At 42.7% G+C, this 13,385-nt stretch overlaps 1 protein-coding gene across 1 annotated transcript in view; it reads left to right on the forward strand.

Moving 5' to 3' along the window:
* The window catches only part of grik1a (glutamate receptor, ionotropic, kainate 1a), a 91,070-nt gene that overhangs the window by 58,106 nt on the left and 19,579 nt on the right, over positions 1-13,385 (forward strand). The window contains exons 11-14 of the mRNA XM_045690248.2: positions 3,648-3,761; positions 4,447-4,650; positions 7,487-7,710; positions 10,439-10,557. Coding sequence (XP_045546204.1) covers positions 3,648-3,761; positions 4,447-4,650; positions 7,487-7,710; positions 10,439-10,557 — 661 coding nt within the window. The remainder of the gene's footprint in view (positions 1-3,647; positions 3,762-4,446; positions 4,651-7,486; positions 7,711-10,438; positions 10,558-13,385) is intronic.

A 13,385-nucleotide genomic window follows, 5' to 3' on the forward strand; every position in this document is an offset into this window, starting at 1 on the left:
TAACTGTTAGTTAATATGGAAACTGTTATTGTAACTGTTAGTTAATATGGTAACTGTTAGTTAATATGGTAACTGTTAGTTAATATGGTAACTGTTATTGCAACTGTTAGTTAATATGGTAACTGTTAGTTAATATGGTAACTGTTAGTTAATATGGAAACTGTTAGTTAATATGGTAACTGTTAGTTAATATGGTAACTGTTAGTTAATATGGTAACTGTTAGTTAATAGGGTAACTGTTATTGTAACTGTTAGTTAATATGGAAACTGTTAGTTAATATGGTAACTGTTAGTTAATATGGAAACTGTTAGTTAATATGGAAACTGTTAGTTAATATGGTAACTGTTAGTTAATATGGTAATTGTTATTGTAACTGTTAGTTAATATGGTAACTGTTAGTTAATATGGAAACTGTTAGTTAATATGGTAACTGTTAGTTAATATGGAAACTGTTAGTTAATATGGAAACTGTTAGTTAATATGGAAACTGTTATTGTAACTGTTAGTTAATATGGAAACTGTTAGTTAATATGGTAACTGTTAGTTAATATGGTAACTGTTATTGTAACTGTTAGTTAATATGGTAACTGTTAGTTAATATGGTAACTGTTAGTTAATATGGAGACTGTTAGTTAATATGGAAACTGTTAGTTAATATGGAAACTGTTAGTTAATATGGTAACTGTTAGTTAATATGGAGACTGTTAGTTAATATGGAAACGGTTAGTTAATATGGTAACTGTTAGTTAATATGGAAACTGTTAGTTAATATGGAAACTGTTAGTTAATATGGAAACTGTTAGTTAATATGGAAACTGTTATTGTAACTGTTAGTTAATATGGTAACTGTTAGTTAATATGGTAACTGTTATGGTAACTGTTAGTTAATATGGTAACTGTTAGTTAATATGGTAACTGTTATGGTAACTGTTAGTTAATATGGTAACTGTTAGTTAATATGGTAACTGTTATTGTAACTGTTAGTTAATATGGTAACTGTTAGTTAATATGGTAATTGTTATTGTAACTGTTAGTTAATATGGTAACTGTTAGTTAATATGGAAACTGTTAGTTAATATGGTAACTGTTAGTTAATATGGAAACTGTTAGTTAATATGGTAACTGTTAGTTAATATGGAAACTGTTAGTTAATATGGAAACTGTTATTGTAACTGTTAGTTAATATGGAAACTGTTAGTTAATATGGAAACTGTTAGTTAATATGGAAACTGTTAGTTAATATGGAGACTGTTAGTTAATATGGAAACTGTTAGTTAATATGGAGACTGTTAGTTAATATGGAAACTGTTAGTTAATATGGAAACTGTTAGTTAATATGGAAACTGTTAGTTAATATGGTAACTGTTAGTTAATATGGAAACTGTTAGTTAATATGGAAACTGTTAGTTAATATGGAAACTGTTAGTTAAGATGGAAACTGTTAGTTAATATGGTAACTGTTATTGTAACTGTTAGTTAATATGGTAACTGTTAGTTAATATGGAGACTGTTAGTTAATATGGAAACTGTTAGTTAATATGGTAACTGTTAGTTAATATGGTAACTGTTAGTTAATAGGGTAACTGTTATTGTAACTGTTAGTTAATATGGAAACTGTTAGTTAATATGGAAACTGTTAGTTAATATGGTAACTGTTAGTTAATATGGAAACTGTTAGTTAATATGGAAACTGTTAGTTAATATGGAAACTTTAATATGGTAACTGTTAGTTAATATGGAAACTGTTAGTTAATATGGAAACTGTTTATTGTAACTGTTAGTTAATATGGTAACTGTTAGTTAATATGGAAACTGTTAGTTAATATGGAAACTGTTAGTTAATATGGAAACTGTTAATCTGGATTATTGTGGATTATACTCACGCTATCAATCTGTTTGTCATTCACACCAACAGAGTGGAGAGGGCATATATATGTAGTTAACACTGGTCTGTCTGTCTGTCTGTCTGTCTGTCTGTCTGTCTGTCTGTCTGTCTGTCTGTCTGTCTGTCTGTCTGTCTGTCTGTCTGTCTGTCTGTCTGTCTGTCTGTCTGTCTGTCTGTCTGTCTGTCTGTCTGGCTGGCTGGCTGGCTGGCTGGCTGGCTGGCTGGCTGGCTCAATGATTCATCTAAATCTCTCTATTGCTGAGAGTTGAGCTGAATCTATGTAACTATGCTCTATAGGACTTCTTACATCTAACTGTTTAACATTATGGGAGTAGCAGCTAGGATACAGATTAAGTTCTAGTCCTAGACCAGGGGTGGACAACTCCAGTCCTCAAGGGGTCTGACTGGTGTCAGTTTTGCCCCAGCTAACACACCTGACTCCAATAATCAAATAAAATCAAAACATTATTATTTTTGTTGTTATAAAGCCCTTCTTACATCAGCTGATATCTCAAAGTGCTGTACAGAAACCCAGCCTAAAACCCCAAACAGCAAGCAATGCAAGTGTAGAAGCACGGTGGCTAGGAAAAACTCCCTAGAAAGGCCAGAACCTAGGAAGAAACCTAGAGAGGAACCAGGCTATGAGGGGTGGCCAGTTCTCTTCTGGCTGTGCCGGGGTGGAGATTATAACAGAACATGGGCCAAGATGTTCAAATGTTCATAGATAACCAATAATCATGATCTTCAGTTTAGAATGCAGTTTGATTAATCAGCTGTGTTTGCTAGAGATGGAGAACAAGTAGGACATCAATCAGGTCCTCGAGGACTGGAGTTGCCCACCTCTAATCTAGACCATGGAGAATCTCCATCACAAATCATTTTTTATTCCAGGACTGTAGGGTTAATCTGTGTCCGGGGAAACCGTCCCTTTTAATGTCTTATCTGATCGACTCTCCTTTATTACTTGTGACCTTCCCTTCCCATGCTGCTTTGAGTTGGACTCTGGGGTGTAACCCAATAGGATATTGGTAATTGGTTAACCTACGTGGGTCTATTTGAGTCCCCAATGGCACCCTATTCCCTATGAACCCTGGTCTAAAGTAGTGCACTATATAGGGAATAGGGTGCCATAGTGCTCTGGTCTAAAGTAGTGCACTATATAGGGAATAGGGTGCCATACGGCTCTGGTCTAAAGTAGTGCACTATATAGGGAATAGGGTGCCATACGGCTCTGGTCTAAAGTAGTGCACTATATAGGGAATAGGGTGCCATACGGCTCTGGTCTAAAGTAGTGCACTATATAGGGAATAGGGTGCCATAGGGCTCTGGTCTAAAGTAGTGCACTATATATAGGGAATAGGGAGCCATAGGGCTCTGGTCTAAAGTAGTGCACTATATATAGGGAATAGGGTGCCATAGGGCTCTGGTCTAAAGTAGTGCACTATATAGGGAATAGGGTGCCATACGGCTCTGGTCTAAAGTAGTGCACTATATATGGGAATAGGGTGCCATACGGCTCTGGTCTAAAGTAGTGCACTATATAGGGAATAGGGTGCCATACGGCTCTGGTCTAAAGTAGTGCACTATATATGGAATAGGGAGCCATAGGGCTCTGGTCTAAAGTAGTGCACTATATATAGGGAATAGGGTGCCATAGGGCTCTGGTCTAAAGTAGTGCACTATATAGGGAATAGGATGGGATGCAGACACGTCCTTTCCTGAGTGTGAGTCTTACATTCTTACTTCATGTTTTTTATTCAGATTGCGGTGTGGAACTCCTACACAGGTTTGAACCTTACAGAGACCAGCAGGGATAAAACCAACAACGTGACTGACTCTATGGCCAACAGGACTCTGATCGTTACTACTATATTGGTGAGAGGGGAAGAGGGGAGGAGGGGGGAGGAGAGGGGGGGAGAGGAGGAAGAGGAGAGGAGGAAGAGGAGAGAGGGCAGAGGTGGAAGAGGGCAGAGAAGATGGGGAGGAGAGGGGCAAGAGCGGAGGAGAGAGGGAATAAGGGCGGGGGAGGGGAGGAGAGGAGAGGGGGAAGAGGCGGGAGAGGGGAGGAGAGGAGGAAGAGGGGGGAGAGGGAGAAGAGGGGATGAGAGGGGGTAGAGTGAAGGAGAGAGGGAATAGGGGAGGGAGAAGAGGGAATAGGGCGAGGGAGGAGAGGGGGAAGAGGGGAGGAGGAAGAGGAAAGGGGGAAGAGAGGGGGGAGGGGAGGGGAGGGGAAGCGAGGGAAGAGGGGAGGAGGAGGAGGGGAAGCGAGGGAAGAGGGGAGGGGGAGGGGGAGAGGAGGGGCAAGAGGGGGAAGACGGAAGGGGAAGAGGAGAGCGGGAAGAGAGGGGAGAGGGGAGGAAGAGAGGGAAGAGAGGAGGGGGGGAGGAAGAGAGGGGAGAGGGGGAAGAGGGGAGGAAGGGAGGGAAGAGAGGAGGGGAGGAAGAGTAGAGGAAATAATAAGGAAGGATGACCTTTATTACTATACTGGTGAAAGGGGCCGATATTACAAAAACAATATTGTTTTAAAAAAAAGTGTCTATGCTGCCATTATTCATTACAGGAAAACCCTTATGTGATGTTTAAGAAGTCAGACAAGGAGCTGTCTGGCAACGACCGGTTTGAGGGTTACTGCCTTGACCTGCTGAAGGAGCTGTCCAACATCCTGGGGTTCACCTACGAGGTCAAACTGGTGTCTGATGGGAAGTATGGTGCACAAAACGATAAGGGGGAATGGAACGGCATGGTCCGAGAGCTCATCGACCACGTGAGTTGTCGATGAGCTTATTCATGCTGTACCAGTGTGGCCCATGTGGAATGAATGACTAGTTAGTTAGCTGTAGAATCATCGCTCTAGTTGAATCCATCACTCTAGTGGAATCCATCACTCTAGAGGAATCCATCGCTCTGGTGGAATCCATCACTCTAGTGGAATCCATCACTCTAGTGGAATCCATCACTCTAGTGGAATCCATCACTCTAGTGGAATCCATCACTCTAGAGGAATCCATCACTCTAGTGGAATCCATCACTCTAGAGGAATCCATCACTCTAGAGGAATCCATCACTCTGGTAGAATCCATCACTCTAGTGGAATCCATCACTCTAGAGGAATCCATCACTCTAGAGGAATCCATCACTCTAGTAGAATCATCGCTCTAGTGGAATCCATCACTCTAGTTGAATCCATCACTCTAGAGGAATCCATCGCTCTAGAGGAATCCATCGTTCTAGTGGAATCCATCACTCTAGTGGAATCCATCACTCTAGAGGAATCCATCGTCTAGTGGAGTCCATCACTCTAGAGGAATCCATCACTCTAGTACAATCCATCACTCTGGTAGAATCCATCACTCTAGTGGAATCCATCGCTCTAGAGGAATCCATCACTAGAGGAATCCATCACTCTAGAAGAATACATCACTCTAGTAGAATCCATCACTCTAGTAGAATCCATCACTCTAGTACAATCCATCGCTCTAGTAGAATCCATCACTCTAGTAGAATCCATCACTCTAGTGGAATCCATCACTCTAGTGGAATCCATCGCTCTAGAGGAATCCATCGTTCTAGTGGAGTCCATCACTCTAGAGGAATCCATCACTCTAGTACAATCCATCACTCTGGTAGAATCCATCACTCTAGTGGAATCCATCACTCTAGAGGAATCCATCACTAGAGGAATCCATCACTCTAGAGGAATCCATCACTAGAGGAATCCATCACTCTAGAAGAATACATCACTCTAGTAGAATCCATCACTCTAGTAGAATCCATCACTCTAGAGGAATCCATCACTCTAGTGGAATCCATCACTCTAGTGGAATGTATCACTCTAGTGGAATCCATCACTCTAGTGGAATGTATCACTCTAGTAGAATCCATCACTCTAGAGGAATCCATCACTCTAGTGGAATCCATCACTCTAGTAGAATCCATCACTCTGGTAGAATCCATCACTCTAGAGGAATCCATCACTCTAGAGGAATCCATCACTCTAGAGGAATCCATCACTCTGGTAGAATCCATCACTCTAGTGGAATCCATCACTCTGGTAGAATCCATCACTCTAGAGGAATCCATCACTCTAGTAGAATCCATCACTCTGGTAGAATCCATCACTCTAGTGGAATCCATCACTCTAGTGGAATCCATCACTCTAGTAGAATCCATCACTCTGGTAGAATCCATCACTCTAGAGGAATCCATCACTCTAGAGGAATCCATCACTCTAGTGGAATCCATCACTCTAGTAGAATCCATCACTCTAGTGGAATCCATCACTCTAGTAGAATCCATCACTCTAGAGGAATCCATCACTCTAGAGGAATCCATCACTCTAGAGGAATCCATCACTCTAGTAGAATCCATCACTCTGGTAGAATCCATCACTCTAGTGGAATCCATCACTCTAGTAGAATCCATCACTCTAGAGGAATCCATCACTCTAGAGGAATCCATCGTGGAAGTGATGTCACCCACTCTTAGATCTAGAAGTAGTTGATTCCAAGGCCAACCTAAACTGAGGTGAAATTAAAATGTAATTAAAATAAATGTCACCCCCTCCTCTCAGATAGCTGACCTCGCTGTAACCTCTCTGACCATCACCCCTTCCCCTTCCTCTCAGATAGCTGACCTCGCTGTAACCTCTCTGACCATCACCCCTTCCCCCCTCCTCTCAGATAGCTGACCTTGCTGTAACCTCTCTGACCATCACCCCTTCCTCCTCCTCTCAGATAGCTGACCTCGCTATAACCTCTCTGACCATCACCCCTTCCCCTTCCTCTCAGATAGCTGCCCTCGCTATAACCTCTCTGACCATCACCCCTTCCCCTTCCTCTCAGATAGCTGACCTCGCTGTAACCTCTCTGACCATCACCCCTTCCCCTTCCTCTCAGATAGCTGACCTGCTGTAACCTCTCTGACCATCACCCCTTCCCCCCTCCTCTCAGATAGCTGACCTCGCTATAACCTCTCTGACCATCACCCCTTCCCCTTCCTCTCAGATAGCTGACCTCGCTATAACCTCTCTGACCATCACCCCTTTCCCCCTCCTCTCAGATAGCTGACCTCGCTGTAACCTCTCTGACCATCACCCCTTCCCCTTCCTCTCAGATAGCTGACCTCGCTGTAACCTCTCTGACCATCACCCCTTTCCCTTCCTCTCAGATAGCTGCCCTCGCTGTAACCTCTCTGACCATCACCCCTTCCTCCTCCTCTCAGATAGCTGACCTCACTGTAACCTCTCTGACCATCACCCCTCCCCCTTCCTCTCAGATAGCTGCCCTCGCTGTAACCTCTCTGACCATCACCCCTTCCCCCCTCCTCTCAGATAGCTGACCTCGCTGTAACCTCTCTGACCATCACCCCTTCCCCCCTCCTCTCAGATAGCTGACCTCGCTGTAACCTCTCTGACCATCACCCCTTCCTCCTCCTCTCAGATAGCTGACCTCGCTGTAACCTCTCTGACCATCACCCCTTCCTCCTCCTCTCAGATAGCTGACCTCGCTATAACCTCTCTGACCATCACCCCTTCCCCCTCCTCTCAGATAGCTGACCTCGCTATAACCTCTCTGACCATCACCCCTTCCTCCTCCTCTCAGATAGCTGACCTCGCTGTAGCCCCTCTGACCATCACATATGTGAGAGAGAAGGTGATAGACTTCTCTAAGCCCTTCATGACCTTGGGAATCAGTATCCTGTACAGGAAACCCAATGGCACCAACCCCGGAGTGTTCTCCTTCCTCAACCCACTGTCTCCTGACATCTGGATGTATGTTCTACTGGCCTGCACCGGAGTGAGCTGTGTCCTGTTTGTCATCGCCAGGTAAGGGGTCAGGGTAAAGGGTTTAGGGGTGTAGGGTTTAGGGTGTAGGGTGCTGCTAGCATGTAGGGGTTAGTTAGGGATTCAGCAATTGTCATTGCTAGTTAAGGGATCAACCCCAAAACCAAAGCTTTTCAGACTTCAACAGCCCGACAGTCTGTGTGATCCATCCAATCCTCCAGTAGATAGGACTGTGTGATCCATCCAATCCTCCAGTAGATAGGACTGTGTGATCCATCCAATCCTCCAGTAGATGGGACTGTGTGATCCACCATCCTCCAGTAGATGGGACTGTGTGATCCATCCAATCCTCCAGTAGATAGGACTGTGTGATCCATCCTATCCTCCAGTAGATAGGACTGTGTGATCCATCCTATCCTCCAGTAGATAGGACTGTGTGATCCATCCAATCCTCCAGTAGATAGGACTGTGTGATCCATCCAATCCTCCAGTAGATAGGACTGTGTGATCCATCCAATCCTCCAGTAGATAGGACTGTGTGATCCATCCAATCCTCCAGTAGATGGGACTGTGTGATCCACCATCCTCCAGTAGATGGGACTGTGTGATCCATCCAATCCTCCAGTAGATAGGACTGTGTGATCCATCCAATCCTCCAGTAGATGGGACTGTGTGATCCATCCTATCCTCCAGTAGATAGGACTGTGTGATCCATCCAATCCTCCAGTAGATGGGACTGTGTGATCCATCCTATCCTCCAGTAGATGGGACTCTGTGATCCATCCAATCCTCCAGTAAATAGGACTGTGTGATCCATCCTATCCTCCAGTAGATGGGACTCTGTGATCCATCCAATCCTCCAGTAAATTGGACTGTGTGATCCAATCCTCCAGTAGATAGGACTGTGTGATCCATCCAATCCTCCAGTAGATAGGACTGTGTGATCCATTCAATCCTCCAGTAGATAGGACTGTGTGATCCATCCTATCCTCCAGTAGATGGGACTCTGTGATCCATCCAATCCTCCAGTAAATAGGACTGTGTGATCCATCCAATCCTCCAGTAGATAGGTCTGTGTGATCCTTATCCTCCAGTAGATAGGACTGTGTGATCCATCCTATCCTCCAGTAGACAGGACTGTGTGATCCATCCTATCCTCCAGTAAATAGGACTGTGTGATCCATCCTATCCTCCAGTAGATGGGACTGTGTGATCCATCCAATCCTCCAGTAGATAGGACTGTGTGATCCATCCTATCCTCCAGTAGATGGGACTGTGTGATCCAATCCTCCAGTAGATAGGACTGTGTGATCCATCCAATCCTCCAGTAGATAGGACTGTGTGATCCATCCTATCCTCCAGTAGATAGGACTGTGTGATCCATCCTATCCTCCAGTAGATAGGACTGTGTGATCCATCCTATCCTCCAGTAAATAGGACTGTGTGATCCATCCTATCCTCCAGTAGATAGGACTGTGTGATCCATCCTATCCTCCAGTAAATAGGACTGTGTGATCCATCCTATCCTCCAGTAGATAGGACTGTGTGATCCATCCAATCCTCCAGGAGATAGGACTGTGTGATCCATCCTATCCTCCAGTAGATAGGACTGTGTGATCCATCCTATCCTCCAGTAGATGGGTGTTTAAAATGTCTGGGCAGCTGCCAGCAGTTGGCATGGAGAGATCCCACGGGGAACAGACATTGGTTTTGGTTGTTAAAAATGCTAATTAAGTTTCGCATCCCAAATGGCATCCTATTCCTTGGACGATATAGTGCACACTGCTTTTGAGCAGGGCCCTATTCCCTATATAGTACACTACTTTTGAGCAGGGCAGAGAGGGGATCTCGGCCAGGGAATATGGTGCCATTTGGGATGCGTCCTTAATTAGCATTTTGTGGTCCCGGATATGTGTTGAGGTTGTTGAAAAGGAGAACGAGGCTATTCGATTTAATTGTAGCATTGTTAATTGATTTCAGTTCAGTCTTTAACTGTGGTTCATGTTGTTGATTGTAACTAAAGTACAGTATTCACTATGTGCTGTGTTTCTCTCTCTCTCTCTCTCTCTCTCTCTCTCTCTCTCTCTCTCTCTCTCTCTCTCTCTCTCTCTCTCCTCTCTCTCTCTCTCTCTCCCCCTTCTCTCCCCCTCTATCCCCTCTCCCTCCCCCTTCTCTCCCCCTCTATGCCCTCTCCCTCCCCCTTCTCTCCCCCTCCCTCCCTCCCTCCCTCCCCTCTCTCCTCTCCCTCCCCCTTCTCTCCCCCTCTATACCCTCTCCCTCCCCCTTCTCTCCCCCTCCCTCCCCTCTCTCCTCTCCCTCCCCCTTCTCTCCCCCTCTATCCCCTCTCCCTCCCCCTCTATCCCCTCTCCCTCCCCCTCTATCCCCTCTCCCTCCCCCTTCTCTCCCCCTCTATACCCTCTCCCTCCCCCTTCTCTCCCCCTCCCTCCCTCCCTCCCTCCCCTCTCTCCTCTCCCTCCCCCTTTTCTCCCCCTCTATCCCCTCTCCCTCCCCCTTCTCTCCCCCTCCCTCCCCTCTCTCCTCTCCCTCCCCCTTCTCTCCCCCTCTATACCCTCTCCCTCCCCCTTCTCTCCCCTCTCCCTCCCCCTTTTCTCCCCCTCTATCCCCTCTCCCTCCCCCTTCTCTCCCCCTCCCTCCCCTCTCTCCTCTCCCTCCCCCTTCTCTCCCCCTCTATCCCCTCTCCCTCCCCCTCTATCCCCTCTCCCTCCCCCTTCTCTCCCCCTCCCCTCTCTCCTCTCCCTCCTCCCCCAAGATTTACTCCCTATGAGTGGTACAACCCTCACCCCTGCAACCCCTCGTCAGAGTTGCTAGAGAATAATTTCACCTTACTCAATAGTTTCTGGTTTGGAGTGGGAGCTCTCATGCAGCAAGGTATTTAGGTTACAGGTCAACGTTAACGCCCATCCTAGAGGCTGCTGGGACCACTAGGTTAATAGATACTGGGTCATGGGGCCACTGAGCCGGTCCTGTGGTCGGTACTGTGGGCCGGTAAACTCCTGTTTCTACAGTAAAAACCCTACTGATACTGTAAACCCTGAACTGAGCCTTAACCTTTTAGTAACCTTTTAGTGACCTTTAGTAACCTTTCAGTGACCTTTAGTAACCTTTCAGTGACACCTACAGCTATAGTAATATAACACCCCCCCCCCCCTGCTTTCAACCAAACCAACATCTGAATAACATCATCATTTAGTCAATGAATAATCTAAACATAACTAAATCTATAAATAATCTAAACATAACTAAATCTATAAATAATCTAAACATAACTAAATCTATAAATAATCTAAACATAACTAAATCTATAAATAATCTAAACATAACTAAATCTATAAATAATCTAAACATAACAAAATCTATAAATAATCTAAACATAACTAAATCTATAAATAATCTAAACATAACTAAATCTATAAATAATCTAAACATAACTAAATCTATAAATAATCTAAACATAACTAAATCTATAAATAATCTAAACATAACTAAATCTATAAATAATCTAAACATAACAAAATCTATAAAACTATAAATAATCTAAACATAACTAAATCTATAAAACTATAAATAATCTAAACATAACTAAATCTATAAATAATCTAAACATAACTAAATCTATAAAGCTATAAATAATCTAAACATAACTAAATCTATAAAGCTATAAATAATCTAAACATAACTAAATCTATAAATCTATAAATAATCTAAACATAACTAAATCTATAAATAATCTAAACATAACTAAATCTATAAATAATCTAAACATAACTAAATCTATAAATAATCTAAACATAACTACATCTATAAATAATCTAAACATAACTAAATCTATAAATCTATAAATAATCTAAACATAACTAAAACTATAAAACTATAAATAATCTAAACATAACTAAATCTATAAATAATCTAAACATAACTAAATCTATAAATAATCTAAACATAACTACATCTATAAATAATCTAAACATAACTAAATCTATAAATAATCTAAACATAACTAAAACTATAAATAATCTAAACATAACTAAATTAATACATAATCTAAACATAACTAAAACTATAAATAATCTAAACATAACTAAAACTATACATAATCTAAACATAACTAAATTAATACATAATCTAAACATAACTAAATCTATAAATAATCTAAACATGACTAAATCTATAAATAATCTAAATATAACTAAATTAATACATAATCTAAACATAACTAAATCTATAAATATAAATATAACTAAATCTATACATCTAAATCTATAAATAATTTATACATCTAAATCTATAAATAATCTATACATCTAAATCTATAAATAATCTAAACATAACTAAATCTATAAATAATCTAAACATAACTAAATCTATAAATAATCTAAATATAACTAAATCTATAAATAATCTAAACATAACTAAATCTATAAATAATTATTAGCCATTAAGATGTTTTACTTGTGCTTTTATGTATTGTTTTTCTATTTATTTATCCCAGGAATTAAAAATGCACTATGCAGAATTGTAGCACCCCTCCATTACAGCCTCCTGTTTCATCCCTCAATCCTCCATTACAGCTTCTTGTTTCATCCCTCCATTACAGCCTCCTGTTTCATCCCTCATCCCTTCATTACAGCCTCCTGCTTTATCCCTCAACCCTCCATTACAGCCTCCTGTTTCATCCCTCAACCCTCCATTACAGCCTCCTGTTTCATCCCTCAATCCTCCATTACAGCTTCCTGTTTCATCCCTCCATTACAGCCTCCTGTTTCATCCCTCAACCCTCCATTACAGCCTCATGTTTCATCCCTCAACCCTCCATTACAGCCTCCTGTTTCATCCCTCATCCCTCCATTACAGCCTCCTGTTTCATCCCTCAAACCTCCATTACAGCCTCCTGTTTCATCCCTCAACCCTCCATTACAGCCTCCTGTTTCAACCCTCAACCCTCCATTACAGCCTCCTGTTTCAACCCTCAACCCTCCATTACAGCCTCCTGTTTCATCCCTCAACCCTCCATTACAGCCTCCTGTTTCATCCCTCAACCCTCCATTACAGCCTCCTGTTTCAACCCTCAACCCTCCATTACAGCCTCCTGTTTCATCCCTCAACCCTCCATTACAGCCTCCTGTTTCATCCCTCAACCCTCCATTACAGCCTCCTGTTTCATCCCTCAACCCTCCATTACAGCCTCCTGTTTCATCCCTCCATTACAGCCTCCTGTTTCAACCCTCAACCCTCCATTACAGCCTCCTGTTTCATCCCTCCATTACAGCCTCCTGTTTCATCCCTCATCCCTTCATTACAGCCTCCTGCTTTATCCCTCAAACCTCCATTACAGCCTCCTGTTTCATCCCTCAACCCAATCCCTTAACCTCAACAAGGCTCTAGCAGGTTTTACAGTATATGCTAGGTGTGTGTGTGTGTGTGTTTGTGAATGTATGCATGTCTGATTCTCTGTCTGTGTGTCCGTCCGTGTGTATGCCACCTAGCTTTGTGTACCAGTGTAAAGTGTGGAGTTTACGGTGGCCTCTAGCGGTCTGTGGGATGGTGTGTGATAGTACCTCTGCCTTGGATACATGGCAGTAAACCCCACCAGACTCCTCTCTGAAATACACTATTCAGGACTTTTATTCTGAAAGCTCCATAAAGGGTTAAATGTTTAAAGAATTGTACAAATATTCTGGAGACATGGTAACCCTGAG

The sequence above is a fragment of the Salmo salar genome, chromosome 11, assembly GCF_965601325.2.
Source record: "Salmo salar chromosome 11, fSalSal1, whole genome shotgun sequence".
NCBI classification, from domain to species: Eukaryota; Metazoa; Chordata; class Actinopteri; order Salmoniformes; family Salmonidae; genus Salmo; species Salmo salar.